This window comes from Vanellus vanellus (assembly GCF_965231255.1).
Source record: "Vanellus vanellus genome assembly, chromosome: 19".
NCBI classification, from domain to species: Eukaryota; Metazoa; Chordata; class Aves; order Charadriiformes; family Charadriidae; genus Vanellus; species Vanellus vanellus.
Genome location: NC_138924.1, coordinates 156,027 through 179,614, shown reverse-complemented (window position 1 = coordinate 179,614; position 23,588 = coordinate 156,027). Strand labels below are relative to the sequence as shown.

Sequence of the window (23,588 nt, the reverse complement as noted above, 5' to 3'; positions counted from 1 at the left end):
GGTGCTGTGGTCACTAAACGTTTGCAGGGATTCAAAGACCTAAAAGAAAAATTCAAGGAGTAGAAACCTGCCTGAGGACTATCAGGCCTGCTTCAGAACATCCCAGCGCTGGAGGCTGGAAAGTCTCCTTGTATCTTTGCCCTGTTCTTCCTCTTAAGTAAAAAATGGGATGGAGAAGATGGGGCAAAGCAAACCAGGAGCTCATAGGAGGGGGGGATTGGTTCCCAGGGAAATGTCACCTTAGTGAAAAACCACAGCTGCAGGGAGAGCAGTGCACTGCTGCTGGAGCGGGGACTGCTCTGTCTTGGCCAGGACACTTCCACGGAGCAAATCTCTGGCAGGAGCCAGCATTTAATGTCCACTGCTTGACTTCAGGTGTCACCTCAAACCAACACTGGCTGCTGGAGCTGAGTGAAGGGAAGCTGCTAGGGAGCTGCTGGGGGTTGGAGGTCACTGCTGTCAGGTGACCAAGAGCTCAACAGGATTTAGGAAGCATTTGGATGGGTAGCTTGGAATAAGGAGCTGTGTGGAGCTGGTGCTGTTGTAGGAGAGATGAGAACCTGTTCGTACACTGGGACATGCTGTGGTGGACGGACAAGACAGCAATGCAGAGACAGCCACTCGCTGAGCCCATCCTCCTGGGCTGGCGAGTGCCAGCCCTCTTGTACTCTGAGAATATTTTAGGATGCTCTCCTGCATCTCCTGGCCCATGTCTCTCCACTGCCTTTGGAGAGCCCTAGCAGAAGACTCTGCTGGGATGAGAATTTTTTCCTCCTTAGTGTGGCAGTGCAAATGCAACTCCAATTTTGTTTGTCGCTTGGAAATCCCAGAGGCCCAGGAGCAGCAGCAATGTCATTTCACAGTCTGCTCAGTGCCACCTGATGTCACCGAGCCTGCTGGCTTTGAAAGCCAAATCCATTCTGGGAGCACCAGGAGTGAGGTGGGGGCACCCTCCTGACAGCCATCCTCCACCTGCTCCTACCATCTCATGGCCCTCTTCCAGCCAACGTCAAGTCCATCTGCCCTGTGCCCTCTTTCCCTGTGCTGTGGTGGCCATTGCAAGGCAGGCATGGGCTGTACTCCCAGGTCTCTGTGCTCTGGTTTGGGGGGGCTCAGTGCTTGGTGCTGGAGGCTCTCAGGAGAGCAACTGCAGCCTGCTTCACCCAAGAACTGCTTTCAGTAGAAGTAGCCCTGAGCTCTCTTCTTCCTCAGACATCCCCAGGTGCAGGCGGCTCCTGTGCCCGCATTGCTGAGGACAGTTCTCTGGAGCAGTGTAAAGTAATTTCTGGCTTGGAGATAGAATCATAGAATTGCTGAAGTTGGAAGGGACCTTTAAGATCATCAAGTCCAACCATTAACCTAACCTGACAAAACCACTTCTAAACCATGTCCCCAAGTACCACATCTACCCTTTTTTTTAAGCACCTCCAGGGATGGTGAATCCACTCCCTTCCTGGGCAGCCTATTCCAATATTTAATAACCCTTTCAGTGAAAAAAAATTTCCTAATATCCAATCTAAACCTCACCTGTCACTAGGGAGAAGAGGTCAACCCTCATCTCTCTGCAACCTTCTTTCAGGTAGTTGTAGAGAGTGATAAGGTCTCCCCTCAGCCTCCTCTTCTCCAGGCTTCTGTATTGCTCACTTCTTTCAGTATTTTCTAATTTCTCAAACCTTTCTGGATGGCTCCCAGTGGGCACTGGGCTCTGCAGCCTGCAGGCGAGGGCTGTGGTTTCCCTTGGCCGTTGGTCCTGGAAGTGGAACTCCCTACTGTTGCTATGCTGCCCCAAGACAAAGCCAGAAATGGTCTGTGGAGCTGAAAGTGGTTCTCAAACGGTCTGTCCTGGCAGTGCCACAGTGTTGTGGGATAGAGGAGCTGTACGGGCCTTGTCCTGCAGCCTCACAGCTATGTCTGCACCTTTCCTGGCAAAGGTTCATCTAAATCAGTGTCAGGAACCTGGGTATGGTGAGCCCATTCCTGTAATGAGCTCTTCCCTAATTAGAGTGTCTCCTAATTCAAGTGATTCCTAACATCTAACCTACTTCTTTTTTGCTTCCATTTAAGTTCACTGCTTCTTAGTTACAGCAAACAGATCTACTGATGACTTTGTAATCATGTTTCTGCAGGACCAAAGCATGACTAGGCAGACAGACAGGTAGCGACAAATCCTGACAGACACAGCCTCCCAGCAAGAGTGGGACCTTGGCACCAGGACAATGCCACAGCTTTTGACCCTGGACTGTGAACATGGTGATGATGTGGGAAGAGTTCTCCCACATGGCAGGTCCTTTCTGAACCTTCCTGTGCAGATGCCACGTCCTTTATCTCAGTGTAACTAGCCCCAAGACTCCAGTCCTAGCACCTGATATGGGATTTCTTGGGTGTCAGTGGGAGCACATCAGAGATACAGAACAGATGTTCATTAATGGAGAATGAGCTCAAAGAAGCAAATTTATTGAGATGCTTTACCAGATGCTGCAGAGAGGCACAGAGTATATAGAACTTTGTCGCATGTAGCTTTTTTGCTTGCTATGAATTCTGGAGGCAGCTAAGAAACTCTGATGAAAAGTCACTGCAGGGCTGAGTGTCTTACTCCCCTAGGGAAGGTACACATTCCCACAAATTTCACAAGTGATATTTTTATTCTTGATTATGAACATAATAACAACGAATCATTGGCAAGCACAGGGGAAAAGAGCTGAGCAGAGGGGGAGCCTGCACTCAGAGAGGGGAAATGGAAAGTGACGTTTCAGTAAAACCCTACTACCCTTGGGCTCCCCTCTCTGCTCCAGAAAGGCTCAAGCTCTTTGGCCAGGCAGAGCTTTCGCAGTGTCCAGTGTGGACAGGAGGGGGAAGAAGCACTAACAATATGGAGCTGGTTTGATGAGAATAAGGGAGGATTTGCAGTTCCCTTTGCACAGGCTGCCCCATGTCATGCCACCCTTGAAATTCAGCCGTACAGAATAACATGCCGAGTACCACCATCCACCCTCATAGCTGTAGGCACAGTTCTTACTGTAAGTGTCCTGGTCCTGATCCTTTGTGGAGAACTTCATGTTGTCATGCATGGTCTTGGGATTGTCTGAAGTCATGGCATCCCCTGCCGTCCCTGTGTAGGAGCCCAGCCTCAACCGGTAGCCGTGGGACTCATCTTCCAGGCTGAAGAGGTTGTAGTCTGCGAAACTGGTGCTGTCTGCGGAGTCCTGGATGACAAACCTGACCTGGTAGACCTTCTGCTTGGCGATCTGATGGATGTACTCAGTGCCCAGCCAGTACTCGCTGCGCACGTTCCCAAAGCCATACTTGTAGGTGCTCCAGGACTCGGCCCAGGTGACTGGTGTGTCTTTCTGGTTCCTCTGGATGACCGTCCAGCCCCCGTTTGTCACATTCATTTCACAGTACACCACGAGGTGGTGGAGCCCTTTTGGCTGAATGATGTAGACACCGCTGCGGCTGCCAGAGGGGATCTCGCTGCAGTCCTTGGGCCAACCTGGGAGCAGGAAACAGAGATGGTTGTTAAATCCCACACAATGAGACACTGAAAGCACCTGATATTTCTTTTGTGTCTATGTCCTATTGCACACACATTCTTGGGCTGTATTCCTGCCATGTGCTCACAGGAGTAAATCCAAGTATTGAAATGACCGATATAAGAGTTGGGCTTCATATCTTCCCAAGACAGGATTCAAACCGAGGGGGACACGCTGCCAAAATGTCTTGGCCTGGTGAAACCAAGCCAGACATTGCCTTCACCCAGCATACAACGCACCCTAGGTCAGGTTGGATTCAGTCTTGCAGTGCTGCGGTGATTTGCCTGTAGTGTGTATCACCACACAGACAAATGCAAATCTGGGTTATAAAGCCATTTGCTGTTACAGCATGGAGGCTTTAGAGCTTTATAAGCATCTCAGAAACCCTGGAGAGAGTGTGATCAAGACATCCATCAGCCCTTGTGATCTCAATAAGGCAAATCCATTGGTTTTCTCTGGGTTTACCCAAGTAGCTCTTTAGAGACTTCCTGACTTGTTTGATGTGATTACGGTCTTTCCATGCTCCACAGTGTCAGCCCCTTACACATAAAAACAGCTGAATGCACCTACACACTTCTGGGAAGAGACTTGCTCCGCTCCCAGTACCTTTGCTACTGGTTATTCCTACCCAGTAAAACCATATCTTGTGGTCCTATGGGCTAATGTTTACTCAGTCAGTTCAGTAATGTAGTCAGTCCCTGTCTTACCCACTCAACCGTATAGTGTAAATAGGAAAATAACCAATCACCACTTCCCAAGGGCCAATAACAAATCATCACTTTCCACTTTGGACCTTTAGGTGGAAAATTCCCCTTGCTTGAAGATCGTCATCAATTGCTGAGTACAGGATATGGCTGGTATGGCTGGAGTCCCCCCAACGTTATGAGCTGTGGCACCTCTGTAGCCTATCAGAAAATCAACATTTTTCCTGGGAGGAGCCGGTGCACATGTAGGACATGAGCTACAATGGCTGAGAGTTCTTCATGAGCCTCTGGGCTCCTGGCAATGGTGAAACCTTATGAGAAGAGGTACTCCTTGAGAAGAGACTTACCATGGCCTGCCGGTGGGTGGTGGCCAATGTCTCTGGCCTGTCGAACATGTTCACCACCATTATCTGAATTGAAAAGAACAGAGGACACAGGAGTGAGCATTGAGAACAGACATGTCAAATGCCTGCTGGGAGAGCATGATCTTCTACAGATGATATTCCTGTTTTTCTGTTGTTGCTCCTAGTTCCAGAGAGACTTTACCATTTCAGATATTGGGCAGTTGATAGTTCAAAGGAATTTACATGGTGTTAGAATGGGGCAGCTGCTTTCTTGGTGGGAGGGATTTGGGCACACTGTGTGTGGGAAAGACCCCAAATGGTGGTGGCAACACTGGAAAGATGGTTGTTGAAGTGCAGTAGAAGCAGTTAGGAAGGGACTTAGGAAGAAGAGGGATTAGAAGGGGAAGAAACATGAGAGCAGACACAAGAAAACTGGTGCAGGTATCGAGAGTTGGGAGAGGGGCTCTGTTCAGCTGGGTCAGAAGGGAATTTGAAGGGTGTTGCTGGAAAAGAGGATGGTTTAGTGTGAATTAATGCAATTATTTTGCAAGGACATTGTGTGTGTATCCACTGATGGCTATAAAACAGAGGGATGAATCACAGGCTTACTGTCCCCTCTCTGAAACAGATGACTGACCTTGCAACTGCTGGTCTCTGACATCCTCAAATATCCGCTCCGTGCTTTCACTCTCAGCTGGTGCTTTCCAATCCTTGCCCTTATGAAGTGTTTCACTTAAGCTTCTTGCACTGTGTATAAGCCTATTTCTTCTCTTACTACACCCAGAGTACCCTTTTTCCTGCAGACAGACTATAATATTGCTGTTATTTCCTCCTCCATGGTTTTCTGATTTTGAGACTAAACAACTCAGTTCTTCAGCCTTCACTGACACAGTCTGCCTGCAAGATTTTTGACCCCTTTTTTACTTTCTCCAAATGTGTCTTGAAGCCCACTGGTGAATGTGGTGGTTGGCCCAAGCCTATGCAGAGTGGGAAACACTCATGTAACATGGTCTAGAGGACTTTCCTACCATGGTATTTACTTTTACTACAGCCATATGAAGCTGTTCACTCATGTTTGTTTTGTAAGCCACAGTCTGCCCCTGCTCCTTTCTTCCTTCACTTCCCATCCATTTGGAAGCACTTCTCCACAAGTCAAGACTTTTGAACGTTAGCCTGTCTTCTCTGGCATGCCTCCCTGCTTAACCATCTTGCGTTCATGCTGCTCATGTTTTCAGAGCACCCTACCAGTGGTCTGAGCGAGACATGAGCGTGAAGCCCAGAGCACATCCCCTTTCTCTACTCAGACTTGCAGTTCTTGGTGAAGCCCAAGCTCTTGTCTTAGTCACAAGTGCTCCCTGTGTTGGCAGTTTCCCGACACCTGACCTTTACAGTGAAGGCTGATGTCAAACCAGCATCAAACACTTGAACCTCGTGCTTTTCTGCCAAGAACTCTTCTTCCTCCCTTGGAAGGGAACCAGGTCTTTCTGTCATGTCATGTCCCACCCACAGCCCCCAGTTTTATTCCAGGAGCATTTCTCAGAGCTTCCACATTGCTCCAATATACCCTGATATTTGTAGGTTACTCTGTACCATCATCTGGCTGACTGCTCTGTGTCAGTGACACTATTTTAGATTCTTTGTAGTAACTTTAGCTAGTTCCTCTTTGTATTCAATTCTCTCTTGAATTCAGGTCTCTGCTGACCTTGTGATTTCCAGAGGTGGCTACTGTTCTCCATGTCCTCAAAACACACTGTGATTGTTTGCCTTAACACCTTTAACACTGCTTCTCTTCTTCAAGGAAGAGCCCATGGCCCAGAACACCCTTGGCTCAGTCTTGCTGCCAATGAGACCAAACCTGTCCTTTCCCCTGGGATCCTGTGAACTCTGGGCTTTGGACTATTGGACTCACTTATGGGTAGAAGAACTTCATGCCAGACAGGAGAAGAGACAGGCAGTAAGCAGAGGAGGACTCTGAGATGATTCTTGTTCCAGTAAGACAGCCTACATTGCTTTGGCATTTTTGCCCACACGTAGAGCAGTATTTAGTCCTTCCTCTGTGATACAGGGGTGTGGTTAGGCTGGTGTGGAGGTCTGTGAAGGATCTGACTGAACGTGACCTTGTTTGCCACTCCCTGGCAAACATATAGTGGTGTACTTACCAAGCTGGGAGGACTCTGGGGGAACATTCATAATTTCATCCAGCGTGCCATTGAGGAGATGCAGGTTTTTTATGTCAAAGGCAGGAAGAGATGCTGCCAGGGCTAGCAGGCAGGTGAAAAGCAGGAGACAAAGGCACTGGGTAGCTGAAATGGGAAGAGTTTGGAAAAAGAAGAAAGAGATCATAACTCTTCCATTGGAGAGCCTTGAATCCCACTTGTCTCCTTTACTTGCAGAGTAAAATAGGAAAATAAAATTATTTACATGTAGAGCTCCCTCTCAAAGCCATAAGCCCAAATTCACTCATTTAGATGAGCCGTTGTGTACTTATTGGCAGGAGTTGTCAGCGGTGGCACCTGCTGTTGGTGGTTTTTGAGACAGAAGTGTGAAAACCTGGTCCAAACCCAAAGTGACTGTAATCAGAAATCCCTATAAAACCCAAGTATCAGGGCTGGAGATAACAAGCAGAGTGAGCATGAAGGGAGGAATCCCCTTTCCTCCCACCTGCCATCATGCTCCCGTGACACACTCCCACGGTGCAAGCTGGGACTACACCTGCCTCCAGTCCAGGTTTGTGGGCAGTAAGAACCCAGATGGCTGGGTGGGAACAAGCCTCAGCCAGGGCTGTGAGTGTTTCTCTGCTCTGATTGAAAGCAGCATGGCTGAGAGGGGCAGCACAAATTTCAGGAATTACTGCCTGGCTGGTGCAAATTATGTCGTTTATGTGGTTATATGGCTACTTCAAAATTTCCACCTGTAGCCAGCTGCTCTGGTTTGTTCTTGTTCAGACCAGCTAGAGAAACCAGCACACTTTTTGCAATGTTAAATCTGAATGAAATAATAGGAAGTTTATCGTGATTCCTAGAGAGTGGGACACTGTGGAGACACGTGCCCATGGAGAAATCTGTTCCTAATATGATACATGCAGCTCACCCTGGCTGATTACCAATGTGATCCCTCCACAAAGTTCAAAAAGGAGCAGAGCCAAACCTATCATACTGCCCTGGGTTTGGCACCGTTCCCTGAGACGACTGAGAAGGAAAACGATCCATGATGCTGGCCTGGAACTGCTGTGTGCGATTGCAGCCACCCTAGAGACAAGCACCCCTTTCTGGAAATGCTCAGAGCTGACCCAATCTGTGCTGGTTACAGTTTTACAGCAAAGGTCTTTTAAACACACTTCAGTCCAACTGATTTGCTTCCCAATTCCCACATAACATTTAGTATCTTGATACACTGGTGTTTAGAGACATGTTTAAACACATAAAATCCATTTTCTATTCTAGTGTATGTAATACTTCCCTTCAAGAACTGAAAATTACAAAGAATGTTTGGTAAATATATGGCTGGTAAAATGGGCTATCTGCCACTGATACAACTGGAAAATAGCAGAACATGCAGACTCCCGTTCCAGTCCCCAGCCCAGGGCACAGTTATCCCAGGCAATGTAATGGCCTTAGCTGGGTTGATGGATGGCTGGGGTGTGGAGAGAAGGGAGCCCTGCAGAAACCGAAGTGCCAGGATGCCCTGTGACTTGCAGCCACACGCAGCGGTGCCGTCCCCTCCCCTCCCATCCCATCCCACACTCACCCATGCCGTCTCTGCGGGGACCCTGCGGAGCGGGAAGCTGAGCAGGTTTGGCCTGGCTGGAGGGGTGTCCAGCCTGAAAGTTATAGGGCTCAGCAGGTGAGGGGGTGGAGGCATGAGACCCAAACCACAGCACTTGTCCTCTGGTTGGCAACGGGACTAGTGGTTTACGGCTTATTTGCTCTTCACCATTAAGTGATATGTCCTCAGACAATGAAGGCTGTGTCTCACAAAGGTGAAGAGCTTTCTTCAGAGGCAAAGCAAATAATTTGGTGCCAATAAGCGAATGCCTTAAAACAACTGTGATTTACAGTGCCTGGCTGCCCCCCCTGCTCTGGCAGGATTTCCCCAGGGAACGGCATCCTCTGGGAACCTCTACACATTTCCACTCATGAGTAAATACCCAGATGACATTCCCCCTCCTGGATGGAAATCAAACATCAGATGTAAATCACTCTCTCCAGAGCAGCCAGTGGGGACCCCGTTAGACCCTTCGGGAAAGAGGTACTCTAGTGTTCCTGGCAAATTGTGCACTGAACGTCAGAAAGTGCCACTCCAGGTGCCTCCTGACGTGCCTGGCCTGCCACCACCATGCTGCCTCTTGCGCAACATGCACTGTGGTCTCCCCTGGCACTGTGGCCCTTGCAGCAGTCACAAGGGAGTTTTGGGAAATGTGATGTGACACTGATGTAAAATGGTACCAGTTCAAGCCCCTCTCTGCTACTAGGAGTGCTTACACCACTTTTCTTACAGAAAATGCCAGACCATCATTTTCCTAGGGATTGATACCCACAGTATTCTGAGTTATGAGGATTCCTGTACCCCAGCATCCACCTTGTGCTGGACGGCACAATATGGCCAAAGCCTGCAGAGGAGTAGGCTGGGCTTTTGTCACAAGCTTTTCACTTGCGGTGTGGCTGCCTGGTCATGCCCTGCTGTGCTGCTGCTTCTGCTCAATGGCAGATGCAAACAAAGGCAAGCAGCAACCCTCAGCAGAGCTTCACCAACAACTTCCAGTCCCCGGGCAGCTTTTCCAGGAGGCTGTGGCCAGTGTTAGGGTTAGGATGTGCAAAGTAGGCAGGGGGGAGGCCATAGAGGGGATTTCTCTGCAAGTCCAGCTATGCCCTGGGGCCCAGCTCCTGCTCAATGTATACTTGACATTGAAAGAGCCACAGCTGTGGCACAGATCTGTTTATTGCTGCATCCTGGGCTGCATCTGGAAAAATGCAGCCAGGAGGGTGAGGGAAGGGATCATGCGCTTCCGTGTGTGAGACTATGTCTGGAGTCCTGTGTGGGGCTCCCCTGTGCATGACAGTGACTAAAACTCCAGAAGAAGTCCAGCTAAGACCACCAAGACAGTCGAATCAGCAGCACATGACACATGGACAAGCTGAGAAAGATGAGCTTGTTCAGCCTGGAGAAGGGAAGGCTGAGATGGGATCTTGTTGCTGCCTGCAGATAACTGGTCGGAGGGTGGAGAGCAGAGTCCATCTCCTCAGAGCACTGTGTCTCATTTTGGACCCCTCATTACATATGTATTGACAGACTGGAGCAAGCCCAGCAAAGGCCAGCAGGCTGGTCAGGGGCCTGGAGCTCAGGACATGTCAGAAGACTCTGAGAGAACTGGGTTGCTCCATCTGAAGAAGAGCAGGCAACTGTGTCCTGGTTTGAGGTCTTATTGCTGACTACAACTACCTCATGGGAGAATACAGAGAACATGGAGCCAGACTGTTCGAGGAGGTGCATGGTGGTGGAACAAGGAAATTCCAGTAGTGGTGGAGCAAGTTGGAACGTGGAAATTCCAGTTAGAAATAGTGACTTTTTTTAAGATGAAGTTGGTCAAATACTAGAACAGGTGCCCAGAGAGAGGCTGTGGAATTTCTATCCTTAGAGGTGTTCAAGACTTGACTGGACCTGATTTTTTAGATCTGCTTTGAGCAGGGTTGGAGGAGATGGCCTCCAGAGGTCCCTCCCAACCTAAATCATTATATCACCCTGTGATTCTATGACTGTCCTTGGAGGTGCACGGGGATAGGATGAGAGGCAATGGACATAAAGGAAGGAAGGGAAATTAGAATTAGATAAGAAACATTTCAGCCTGAGGGTGTTCAAAGACTGAAAAAAGATCGTGCCTTGAAAAGCCATTTTGTGAGCCCAAAGAGCTATAGCAATAGCTGTAGCTATAGAGCCTGAGGACCTATGGAGCACGAGAGACCCATGCAGCCTGCCAGGCCAGTGTAATTTGCTCTTTGGGGATTAATTACTACTGTCACGGCCCTGAGTACACCAGTAAGCCTTAATGGCTGGTGACCGACCAGTCCCACCTGGGACCTTCACCTGGGCCCATGAGACCTATTTCAGCTTGGCCCTGGACCTTCAGTCCTAACCTGAGCCACACTGTATGAGTACCGGTCTCCTGTCTGCTCTCTGTCCTTGTTTTCTGGATGGATCTTAGACCTACACTGTAGACAGCTTATTTCCTGGATGGACTGCTCAGATCCATGTTGATAGCTTATCTCCAGCCCTGCCTTTTGCACTGTGTCCTTTTGTCCAGGATCTTGGACTGCATTGATTGCTTGCCTTGCCTGGAGCTATTGCCAACACTCAGCTCTGCCTGCTGGGCTCAGACCTGGCAGGATGGAGCCCACCAGCAAGGGCATTGGCTCCTTGGGGTTCATCCTTGGCTTCTGACTTGCCTGCCCGTGGGGAGTAGCCCACCTTTGCTGCTCCCAGGGAGCTGACCCATGCCTTTGTTCTCCTCCTTTAAGTCCTGCACAGTGCCCCGTGCTCTGCCTCTCTGGAGTGCAACCACTGGTTGTTACCCTCAACGCTGCTTCCAACCTGCATCTGCTCAGAGGTCCCCTTGCAGCTGTCTTCTTAGAAAGAGGTCCCACATCAGCATGATTTAGAAAACCTTTGTTTGATAACTTTGAAAACACCATCCACTGGAATATTTGAGCTAAAGTCAAACCCAAGGTCTCTGCTGGACTGTAGATAAGCTGTCCTGTTGACAGACTCTTTCTTTGAAGGCAATACCATTTGCATCTATTTGGAGCAGCCCAGTGGAGCCTGCTGTACACATGGGCAGGGGAGGACTTCCACTCCATGAGCTGTGGGGCCCGTGTTCCTGCTGCATCTGTCAGCCCTGCTGCCAGCAGTGACCCCAGCTGTGGCTCTCCAGCATCTGCCTGCCAGCCCTGGCACAGGCACCCCAGCACAGCCTGAGGTGTTGCATTGCTTAGCCCGGCTTTAGCTCCAGGACAGCCCATGGGAGCCCCTAAGTCACCCATGTCCCCTGATCTCCCAGAAAGGGGACAAGGCCCCTCTTCCTGGGGTCCTTCTTCCCAGGGCAATTTGGGCCCTTTTCCCTCCACAGGCTTGGGAGTGCTGCTTTTATGATTCTCCCAAACTAAATTAGGCTGTGGATAAGGGCTCCCAACCTCAAACCAAGCAAGCAGGGGTGAGATCTAAGGGTTCAGATGGAAGTTGGTCCAGGGATCCCTTACCTCAGAGAGGTTTGGAAGCCACTGTCCAATGCACTGCTTGATGCGGGCTCCTGCAGTACGGAGAGTTTGATGGGAGCCTCAGCTTGACACTGGCTTGTTGTGAACACCAGGTTTAAAGCTGTGCCATGAAAAACACATCTGGTAAATCTGAAAAAAAATCAAAGGAGAAGAAAGTAGAAGAGCCACATCTTTATCCTCTTAAAATTGTCTTGACAAAGTGATGGAGCTGTCTGTACCTTCTGGCATGAAGAACTGCCCTCCCAAACAATCTGTCCTGAGAGCATTTTGGTCCTGTAGAGAAAACAACCCCTGGTTGACATTGCTGGAGATGGGGGGGAATCTGCAGGGTCTCATGAGGCCAAAGACAGGGATTGGGAATGACTTAACTCATTGATTCTGAAACCTGCCAGCAGAGAGTTAGAAAGCAGGCATGTCTCTTGAGGACCTGTCCTTGTCTTTCCAAGGTCACCTTGAGACTGGGCAAATAGGAGGCCCAATCTCCCTTCCTTTGCTAGTTTCTGTGAGTATGTCCTTAAAAAGCTGGGTCTCTCCACTTCAGTTTGGTCATGGCTCTCCAGAATTTGGTCCAAGTGAGCAATTCATATGTAGTGTTTGTGTAGCTGGGAGAGGCAATAATTGAAATCCCTCACCATGGAGGGGATTATTTTGTACTTCTCTGGCTGGAAGTGCATGCCTCCTTCCCCTCAGGGGGTTTAGTTGTGCTGTCATGGGATCTGAAAACTGCTCAAGTCACAATCTGCAAGTGCCTCCTTGTGCCTCTGCAAATAAGTGTGAACACAAGTGGGTGTGTGCAGTGCCTATAAAGTCAGCATGGAAAGCTCAGCATGGGAGGGTGCACCATTGGGTTCCTGCTCTCTGCTCAGCCGTGCTGTTGTGATGGGTGAGTTATCTTCCCAGCAGCACACTGCATTCACGTGTGGTGCTGGGCTCAAACAAGACCTGACTGGGGTGAGTATACAGAGGCATAAGATGGTTAGCAGGGCAACAGCCGTGATCTTGCCTGGGTGATGCATGCTGCCAGGCACTCTGGTAGCAAAAGGGGGTACAAGACCAAAAAACCAAATGACACACGTGCTTGGTGCCAGCCTACGCTTTCCCCAGGCTACCTATGCCCTGTATTCCCATGTCCTGTCGAGGTAGGTTAATGTGGAGACCTAGATTTCATGATGGCATCTCCCCAGTAATTGAGCTAGTGCAGGGTGTAGAGTGTGCTGGTGGCCAGCACAGAGGGTTTGGGCTTGTGTCACTGTGTGGGCCCAGGAGACTTCCTCCTGTTTGCTTGGGAGCTGGTATCTGTGCAATAGGACCCATCCTTTGGATCTGGTTTCCCACTAGCTGTCATTGGGCTGGAGTGGCTCATATAAAAGGCTTAAGCATGACTACTCCAAAAAAGAACTGTTTCTTGTGATCCTTCCCCCTGGCAAGCTACTCTCCCCAGATCTAGCTGTGTCATTGTCCTCTCTTAGCTACACTTGGGCTGTAATTTCTGAGAACAGATCTGCAGGTTGCTGTCTGGTGCAGGGAAGAGGCTGATCAGGGGGTTGACAAAGCCATTTCTCACCTTGCTTCACCCCTGCAGGACAGAGCCTGCACCGAAGCTACAGCTCCCACCACCCCGGGGGCCCCCTGCTTCTGCCTGTGCCCCGTGGCTCTGCCTCCCCTGGTGTGGGCTTCCTGGGGGCCACTGGCAGGGGAAGAGGGGGCTGCCCCGGGATCCTGACTGGATGGGCACTTTCCTTCCCAGGGCTCCAGGCTGGGACAAGATGGATCCGTGGGGACCTTATCCTCCTACCCACAGTGGTGGCGATGCTTCTCCTCTGTGCAAGTGCTGGCCCAGCAGTACCCACTGCCAGCTCCCGGAGTGGTGAGTATGGAGTAGGTGGGGACACTGGCTGAGCACCAAGGTGCAGAGCAGGAAGGTGTCCCCCTAGCTCAGCGCTGACTCTCAGATCTACTAAGTACTAGGAAGGCCAGCATGCACCCAGGCTGATGCACAACATAAGAACTCTTACACAAAACCCCCTGGGCTGTGTCTTGTAAGGTAAGCCATCTGGCACATGTCAAGCCATCCTTATCCCCCTGGTGGCTCCATGCCAGGATTGCTCTGTAGTGCTTGTGTCTTTTTACGCTTCAGTTTGAGGAGAGATTCTCCCAGCATTTTGGGGTTTTTTAAGCTCTTTTTTACATTCCCTGTAAGTCCTGTGTGCCCAAGAAAAGCAAGATTTCATGGGCTGAATTGGGATTACCCACAGCAAATTGTCCCTCATTAGACACAAAACAAGAAAAACAAATTAGGCAGCAAATGAGTTTGGCAAGTAAGTCACAACAGATCAGTTCTGCTAAAAGATAAACTGCAACAAGCTGAGATCCCTATGAAATCAAGGTAGAACTTAGCCTTCTTTTGCAATACTGTGATCCCCAGGGAAAACATAAATTTTCATTACATATCATCACCCAGTGGAGCATTTTGGACAGTTCTGATCCTTGCAAGAGCTGCAGCTTAATATATCAATGGCCTTGTGTGAGGGCCAGATATACCTGGAGGACATCACTGGCATCTGGAAGACTTTTTTCCCCCTCTTTTCTTGGCCAGATGCATTAGAAGACTCCAAATGAAATAGGAAGTCATGAGAAATAGCTCGTAGGGCTCTTACCAGGGCCACTGTCTTAAAGACCTTTGGTTGCACTGTGGATGAGCTACTCTACATGGTGAAGTAGACCACAGATAAAACCAGCCCTTTTTGTCCTCAGTCCTCACTCCCCTACAGGAACTCTTTATTGTCCTGACAGACTCATACAATCCTTCTCTCTCCCACCCTACCCTGTGTTTGCTGCTGCTACTGTCACAGGGTTCCCTGCAGACTGCAGCCATCTCCGCAAGACCAGCCCCAGTGGGGTGTACGTCATCCAGCCAGCAGGGTCACCCCCACGTGTGGTGTGGTGTGACATGGACACCGAAGGCAAGGGCTGGACTGTTGTCCAGAGAAACTCTCATGACACTGAAATCACATGGAAGCAGTCCTGGACCACCTACAAGTATGGCTTCGGGAACGTGCGGGGTGATCACTGGCTGGGCACCGAGTACCTGCACCTGCTGACGCAGCAGGGCACCTACAAGGTCCGCTTCGTCGTGCGGGATAAAGCCAATGTCACCCATTATGCTGAGTATGACATCTTCAGGGTGGAGAGTGAGGCTAGTGGGTACCCGCTGAGGCTGGGTCGGTTTTCTGGTGATGGGGATGACTACCTGACCAGCTACCACCCCAAGAAGGGGGGCATCCACGACAACATGAAGTTCAGCACGACTGACAGGGACCAGGACCAGTACAGTGGGAACTGTGCCAACAGCTACGGAGGCTGGTGGTACGACAGGTGCCAGAACGTGCTGCTCAATGCCAAAAAACACATCCTTTGGCCAGGATTCTGCGATAAAGGCGACTGCACATCCTCCCTCATCCTGGTCAAACCCACAGACGTGTGCTGACCATGCTGCTGCATCGCCCAGCCTCCCGGGAGTCTGTGGGAGTGCCACCATCCCCAGCTCAGTGCCCTGTTCCCGTGCCTGCCAACAGCCCTGGGCCAGCCCCGGTGCACGTCCCGTGCTGCCCACAGCTCCCGCGCCCCCACCAGCTGAACCACAGCAGCTCCGGGGCTCAGGAGCAATCGCCCCCAGCCCCAGGCCTGCTGGCAGCTTCACCCAGTGCTGCGGTGCCGGCCAGCACTGGGACGCAGGCACTGGTTTGGGGTGGGTGCGCCCACGCCTGTCCTGGGGAGGGGGAGACAGTGCAAGTTCCCTTCCCTGTGCAATCGGTGTATCCCTGCTTTGCTCAGGCCCTGATCCCTCCCCGGGCCCCATACGCCCCACAGCTCTGCTACCCATGGCGGGAGAAATCAGCTGCAATAAACCCTGGAGCCAGACCGTGCTGCCTTGTGTCCGCCTGCCGCCGCGACACTGCACATAAGTGTTGGGGGATCACTCTGTCTAGACCCCAGGGTGGGGGACCTGGGGGAAAGTAGGTGTATTACGCAGGTCCTCTCTTGGGCAAGGAGACACACCTGCCCAAGGGATGTCAGATGTCCCTGGGGCACGCAGACCTCACAACTTCCAAGTCTGATGTGGTGGCTGCCAGTTTCAAGATGATTTGCTCGGGCAGTGCTGGGCCAGGTCAGTTGTGGAGCTGATTCTGTGCCCAGGCTGAGCTGGTGCAGAGTCAGCGTGGCATGCAGGTGAATTTTTGCTGATTTTTCTTCTCTTTTTTTTTTTTCCTCTGAAATATTTCAATGTTCCATAGTGAAAGTCCTAACACCCATGCTCCCTGCTGCTGACTGTCCCCAGCATCAGCCTGTAACACGAGCTTTTCTCCCTTCGGTACAGTTGTTGTACACAGCCGAGTACCTAATTCTGTCTGTGGTTAGGTTCTCAGGTCTCTGAACGCAATATTGCTTCCAATGGCTTGTTCCAGCCACTGTGCACTGAACTGTGGCTGTAAGGCCATGATTAACCAACAGGGCCAGCAAAGCCCAGTATCTTGCAAAACCTTTGCTCATATTTTGCCCCTGTCCGTGGCTGGGTGGTTGCTCTATGCTGCAAAAGGGAAGAAATCACCACAGATTGGCATGTGGAGAGGTGGTGTGCTTCCTTGAGGGCATGAGAGATGTGGGTAAGTCTGTCCCATCATACTCTGCTGCAGAGGGGAATGTGGCTATGGATCTCCTTTGTGATGAAGATTGAATTTGGGGATTGAAAGAAGCCACGGTTCCTCTCCTCTGTCTTTGGAAGAAAAGCTGAGCTCGAGGAAGGCTTGTGGCTGTGAATCCTGAACAAATTGGGACTCTCAGGCCAAGATCTGTGAATGGAGTCCTAGGGAACTCTGCAGAGCTATGGCAGTGCAGTGTTCCTGAAGAGGCTGAACAGGCAACCTTGGTTGCCCTGGAGGCATTGATGGGCCTGCAAGCCCTGATGCATGTATGAGGGTGCTGCTGGTTGAGAAAGGCTTCCCAGTGTGATCTGACTTGAGAGTAGCATTTCTGGACTGGGAGACATGTCTGCTAGTTTAAAAAGTTATTTGTACTCCAGCCTGGATGTACAACCTAACTGGAGCGGAGAGGCTTGACAGAAGTCCCCCTGCAGAGAGGGACCTGGGAGTCCTCATGGGCAACAAGTTGACCATGAGCCAACAATGTTCCCTTGTGGCCAAGACGGCCTATGCTATCCTGGGGTGCATTAAAAAGACCATGGCCAGGAGGTCAAGGGAGGTCCTCCTCCTGCTCTGCTCTGCCCTGGTGAGGCCACATCTGGAGTACTGTGTCCAGTTCTGGGCTCCCCAGTTCAAGAAACACAGGGAACTGCTGGAGAGTCCAGCAGAGGGCTACAAAGGTGATCAAGGGACCAGAGCATTTCTCTTATGAGGAAAGGCTGAGAGACCTGGATCTGTTTAGCCTCGAGAAGAGAAGACTGACAGGGGGTGTCATCAATGCTTATCAGTATCTAAAGGGCAGGTGTCAAGAGGATGGGGCCAGACACTTTCCAGTGGTGCCTAGCGACAGGACAAGGGGCAACAGGCATAAATTGGAACACAGGAAATTCCATCTGAACATGAGAAAAAAATTCTTTCGTTTGAGGGTGGCAGAGCCCTGGAACAGGCTGTCCATAGAGGTTATGGAGTCTCCTCTGGAGGAATACTGTGATACTGTGATACTGTGTGAATCCAAAACCCGCCTGGATGCATTCCTGTGCGACCTGCACTAGGTGACACTGCTTTGGCAGGGGGGGTGGACTAGATGATCTCCAGAGGTCCTTTCCATTCCTCACCATTCTTTTATTCTGTGAATAGGGCTTGGGGTTCCTGGTAAATAGCAATTTGTCCAGGAGTCAGCAATGCAGCCTTGCAGTGTTGAAGGTGAACTGCATCCTGGGCTGTGTTAGCAAGAGTGCAGGCAGCAAGACATGACTCCCTTCTGCTCAGGAGTGGGAGACCACAACACAGGTACCATGTCCACTGTTGAGCTATCCAGTGCACAGAGATATCACCACACTGGAGGAAGCTGATATGGACCCAAGCTAATCCAGGCTTCCTGAGATTCTGGGACAGCTGATTATCCCCCAGGTACTCTGGCCAGACAGGTACTCTTGCCATGTCAGGTTGCCTCAGCTTTTAAACCTGCCCTGGATATCCCAACCATGTACTGCTATGTGGCTTTACAGTGCTGTTGCCTTTTCTTCCACTCTTCTAGTTACCTCCCAAGGCCTGGGCCAGCATTGACAAGGTTAACAAGGCAGGATGATCCTGGCCTGGCCTGCTGTCTCTGGTTAGCTCCAGGTCATGACTGGTAGAGCTGAACTGAGCTGATGCTTCCCCCCTGCTCTCAGTGCTTGCTCTTGGCCATGTGGTACTGCATTCCATTTTTGAAAGATTTTCACCTTGAAACCCAACTCTCTTCTTTAAGTGAAAGGTTTGTCTTTAATTTGTCATTTCAGTCTTATGAAATTTTTTTCATTTGAAAGTCTTTTCTTACTGCACCAAGAGCCTCAGGTCTGCTGCTGGCAAGAAACTGTCAACAGTTGTGAGAAATTCACAAACAAATGAAGGAAATTTGCACATGTCTGTGCAGGTTCTGAAAGCAATTTTATTCTGCAGGATGAACACAGATTACAGCAGGAATATAATGCGTACATGGCCTGCCTGGGCTCAGAGCAGCAGCTTAGATCAGGTTATCTAGTGATGACTGATTTTTTTTTCTGCTAAAGCTATCTATCCCACAAAGCAAAAAGAAAATGAGACCTTGACGGATTAGGAGGGTTTTAAGTTTCTGAGCACAGTTTTCTCCCCATAAGGAACATGCTTGGAAACCACTGCATTTTATAAAGAATCGTTCTAATAATGATCCCTAAAAACCCACCACAGGTGAAAGTCCAGAGACAAAGCAGGGAGCTTTGCTACTTTTCAAGAAAAGAAGAGAAGAAAACAGCTCTTGATATACAGGAACAATCCTATTCACCCCCAATCCCCCCAGCCAGCAACAGGCTGCAGCAGGGCACTGCTCTGGCCCAGTGCAGATGGGAGGGGGAAAGAGTACTAGTGGTACGGAGCTGGTTTGATGAGGATGGCAGAAGCTTTGCAGTTCCTGTTGCACAGGCTGCCCCATGTTATGGCCCCCTTCACGTTCAGCTGTACAGAATAACACGCCGAGTACCACCACCCGCCCCCAGAGCGGGAGGCACAGTTCCCTCTGTAAGTGTCCTGATCCCGATCTTTTGTGGAGAACTTCATGTTGTTGTGCACATTCCTGGGATTGTCTGAGTCCATGGCATCCTCTGCTGTTCCTGAATATGTTCCCAGCCTCAGCCGGTAGCCGTGGGACTCATCTTCCAGGCTGAAGAGGTTGTAGTCTGTGAACTTGATGTTGTCTGTGGCATCCCAGATGACAAACCTGACCTGGTAGACCTTCTGCCTGGAGATCTGATGGATGTACTCGGTGCCCAGCCAGTACTCGGTGTGCACGTTCCCAAAGCCGTACTTGTAGGTGCTCCAGGACTCGGCCCAGGTGATCTCCGTGCTCTGACGGTTCCTCTGGATGACCGTCCAGCCCCTGTCTGTCCCATTCATTTCACAGTACACCATGATGGGGTGCAGTCCTGTGGGCTGGATGATGTAGACACCACTGGGGCTGCCAGAGGGGATCTCACTGCAGTCCTTGGGCCAACCTGGGGCAGGAGAGAGGGTGATTTAACAAAAGCTTGTGCAACGGGACAAGACCATGTTTCACCCTGTGGCAGGATAGAGGGATGTCTGGCCAGAGTACCTGGGGGATAATCAGCTGTCCCAGCCCAGAGAGGTCAATGTGCTTGGCTGGAGGTGAGAGTGGGTTGGCCTCAGCCCTCTGCAACTCTTCCATATGGGACACCTAACAGGAGGCAGCCCCAGTGGAAGGCCCCAGACCCAATGGGCTATGCTGGTATCAGGCCAGGAGACTGATATGGACACTAGTGGGCTCCTTTGGGTCTACTGAAAAAGGGGTTGTGTCACTAAAACAGGATCATGCTGGAGAGGAAGATGAAGAGGAGCTTGCCTCTGCCTGTAACTGAGGGAACAGGAGAAAAATTACCCCTTCAAGCACACAGACACCCCTACCAGCCTGCACACTGCACACACAGACACACACACATGCACGCATAGAGCACTGCAGCCTGCATTGGGTACACTGCCCCACATCCACCATCCTCCATCCTGGAGCAGGGCCAGGGCTAGGGAGGGTGTAGAGCACTTCCCCACCTGGACCTGACGGTACATGAGCACACAACACTGGATCCCCCCTGTTCTGGCAGGTGTGGTCTCCCTATGCTTTCAGCTTGCTTACTGGAGGACCTCCCACTGCAGTTAAGGTCATCCTAATGGATGGGCAGAGCTCCTCTCCCCAGCTGGGCAAAGCCTGGGTTTGATGCCACCTCTCGTCAGCCTGCCTGCCTATAACACTATGGAGGTGTGTTTTGGATCTGAGGCATCAATAACACACCCTCTCCCAAGTGCCATTTTACCAAGCCTCCACTGGCCCAGAGCATGGGCTGGGGCTGTTCACCAGCCAGGGCTGACCCAGACCAAGGAACTGAAAGGGGTCGGTGAGAGCACAGCGATGCCCACGGGATGCTACGTACTGTTTTTCTTCAGAGCACTCGTTGAAGTGTTGGAGGGAGATTTCTTGAAGATGTTTAGGGAGTGGCCTGGGGCAGCCAAGACCAGTGCGCAAGCCAGGAGTAGAAGGCACTGGGCTGCTAGAAAGGGAAAAGATGGAGAAAAGATGAGATGCGACCCCCCATCCAATGGCTCCAGCACTGCACACTGTAACACAACCATGTGAGACGCAGGAGTGCACCAAGCATGCTGGGCGGCATCAGACTGGTCCATGCAAGCTGGAAAGCTTGCCCAAAGCCCTCAACTCTTTTGCCCAAGGGGTAGACAACCTTACCTTTTCCCCTTGACCAGCTCCTGAAAAGTCATGCATGAGACGATAGCTTTGGGTGGAGCAGAGCACCCTACAACTGACTGAGCAAAGTTTCATTCCTGGCTGCTGAAGCAGGGGACTGGCTGCGGTGAGCCAGAAGGAAAGGCACAAGCTGCTGGTGTTTGAAGGGGGGGCAGGTGAGCCTGCTCTCAGAGGGCACTGGTGCCACTGCTCCCCATCAGTGTGCGAGGACCAGTGCTGGGCTGCCCTACCTGTGCTTGTCCCATCGCCAGCAAGGAGCGCCCCGCTACCCAGCCCGGTACTCACCCATGACGTCCAGGCAGAAATGCCCACTGGAGCACAAAGCTGTGGAGTGGCAGGTCTCACAGAGGCATTTGTAGTGCCCTCTGCAGTGGGTGGGGTGAGTGGGTCCTACCCCCTTCCCAGCTTCCTTTCTCCTGGAGGCGGGAATCAGGCTGGGTTTCCTTTGTGCCCTTAGAAAACACAAGCTGAGATGAAGGTGCCTGTGGTTCTGGGTGCATAGAGCTGCAAAGAAAATAACCCGTGTGCCAGCAGAAGTCCTTGGAATGGTCTCTTCTGTGAGTGCTTAGCTCCTTGGGTGGAATTTCCCCTGGGAACAGCATATTTGGGAGTTTTGAAGAGCAGCTCAGTAAATAAACACTTGAATGCCAGTCACCAACCATTGTGGTGAGCAAACACTGGGGATGTCCCCGCCTCCCACCATTACAGCAGGGTGCTGCCAGGTCAATTGTTTCTTGTTTAAGGTGCTTTTGACAAGCCCAGCCTACCTCTTGGTGGGGAAGTCAAAGCAGCCCTGAGACTCCCAGAGAGACTGACTGTTGTGGGACAGTATTTGGAGCAGCTGGTGTTTTCTGGACCACATGACAACAGGCAGAGTGTTGTGGCAGAGGGGATCTCTGTCTCGGGGGTGCAGGAGAAGTCCCTATTCCCCAGTGGGCCACAGTCGTGATCTGCAAGGAGGCAACTGAACAGGCTTGCTGAAAGACACTGGCTAAAAGGTTTCTGTAAGCCAGCTGAGACTGCTGTGGTCTCTGGGGCACTGGGTTTGGGAGACTGGTCATGCAGGATGGATGGCTACAGAGGAAAGCAAGTGTCTGCCCAGGAACAGAGTGAAACTGGGCAGATGGAGGGCAGCAATAGGGATCTGAGCATGTACAGAGGGGAATGGAGGGGTCTGAACACGTACAGAGGGGAAAGCAGGAAGCTTGACCCTGTGTGCATGGAGAGGGAATGGAGGGGAATTGAGGGTGCACAGAGGGACTGGAAGGGATCTGACAGTGGAACCCATAGGAACTGAGCACCAACAGAAGGGACGGGTGGGATCTGAGTGTTGATAGAAGGCAACAATGGGAATCTAAGGGCACTTGTCATGGAAAAGAGGGATGTGAGTGTGCACAAAGGGGAGAAGTCAGCGCTAAGCAGACACTGAAAGGGACAGAGGAGACTGAGTATTTGAGGAGGAGAACAAAGGAGATATGGATGCATACAAAAAGAAATGGAGGACACTCGAGCATACAAGATGGGGAATGGTGAGAATCAGTTTGTGCGAGGGCAGCAGAGGGGTTCCAAGAGAGAACAACAAAGGGAACAGAGAGGATATGAAAGCAGCTGGATAGGAACAGAGAGGATCTGAAAGTACTTGGAAGTGAACAGAATGAGTCTGAGGGGACCTAGAAGCACTCAGAAGGGAATATAGGGAATTTGAAAGCATGTAGAGGGGGCATGGTTTGGATGTAAGGCACTCAGAAAGGATGGCAGGGAGTGGGAGAACAGAGGATCTACAAGCACTCAAAAGGGAATGGGGAGTAATTGAGGGTCCACAGAGGGTAACAGAGGGACCCTGAGCATGAATAGAGAAGAATGGAAGGGAGCACAGTGGCATGTGGGGGAATAGAGACTGTGTGGAGGGGAATGGAAGGGATCTGAATGCACACAGAATTGAACAAATGGTTTTGAAGTGCACTCTGATGCTCCCCAGGGTCTTTCATTTGATCTCTGGTGCAATGCAGGGGCTTCCATTTGGTCCTCTCATCCCCTAAGAATCACTCCATTTACCTTTTGGTGCCCCCAAAAGAAGATGCACCTTGAGAGGCCTCGGATTTCTCTCCTGTACACCTCAGACCCCTCTGACTGCCTTCTGGTGCCACCTAGAGTCCCTAATTTTCTTTGCAGGACATCCCAGTGTCCTACATTTGCTTTCCTGTTCATGCTGGAGCCCTCTGTATGCCTTCAGATGCTTCCCAAGCCCTCCACTGCCTTCTCATGCACTCTGTTTCCCTTTGCAAATCCTGTCACCCCAGAGGCCCCAGCAGGGTCCTGGGCAGCAGGGACCTCTTTGTGCAGGATGCTCAGTAGAAAGTCAGGATAAGACTCCGGTCTGGAGATAGTACCAGTCCATTGCTTGCTGGGGCCACAGACCCAGCATGTCTGCAGAGACAGGGAAGGGCTGAGGTCAAGCCTGGAGGTCAAATCAGCGGGTCCCGTCAGGGGCAGAACTGGAGAAACGAGACTGGGCACAGACATAGCTGCTGCACAGCTGCCATGTGGTGGTAAAGGCACAGCTTAAAAGCAGCTCTTCAGGGGAAGGAGGAGCAGGCCCTCACTTTGAGCTTTTTTCACAACGGCCCTTTTCAGTGAAGGAGCTGACTTTGGACAGGGCCAGCTAAACTACTTAACTCAGTGAACTACTCTCTGAGAAGGGGGAAAGGACTCCAGGGTGCTGGCGTTGGCCTGCTCTCACAAGCAGGGAATCTCTAG

At 51.0% G+C, this 23,588-nt stretch overlaps 3 protein-coding genes across 3 annotated transcripts; 1 reads left to right on the top strand and 2 right to left on the bottom strand.

Moving 5' to 3' along the window:
- Positions 1-2,861: 2,861 nt before the first annotated feature.
- Positions 2,862-8,329, bottom strand: LOC309679546 (fibrinogen-like protein 1-like protein; the record flags this gene model as incomplete). Its single annotated transcript, XM_082492894.1, has 4 exons — positions 2,862-3,490; positions 4,582-4,644; positions 6,738-6,881; positions 8,326-8,329. 4 exons carry the CDS (start codon positions 8,327-8,329, stop codon positions 2,862-2,864), a joined length of 840 nt encoding a protein of 279 aa, XP_082349020.1.
- Positions 8,330-12,659: 4,330 nt separating this feature from the next.
- On the top strand, positions 12,660-15,333 carry LOC309679810 (fibrinogen-like protein 1-like protein; the record flags this gene model as incomplete). Its single annotated transcript, XM_082493227.1, has 3 exons — positions 12,660-12,729; positions 13,594-13,713; positions 14,699-15,333. 3 exons carry the CDS (start codon positions 12,660-12,662, stop codon positions 15,331-15,333), a joined length of 825 nt encoding a protein of 274 aa, XP_082349353.1.
- A 3,592-nt stretch (positions 15,334-18,925) lies between these two features.
- Positions 18,926-21,120, bottom strand: LOC309679545 (fibrinogen-like protein 1-like protein; the record flags this gene model as incomplete). Its single annotated transcript, XM_082492893.1, has 3 exons — positions 18,926-19,554; positions 20,503-20,619; positions 21,117-21,120. The coding sequence occupies 3 exons, from the start codon at positions 21,118-21,120 to the stop codon at positions 18,926-18,928; spliced, it is 750 nt and encodes a 249-aa protein (XP_082349019.1).
- Between the last annotated feature and the right edge of the window lie 2,468 nt (positions 21,121-23,588).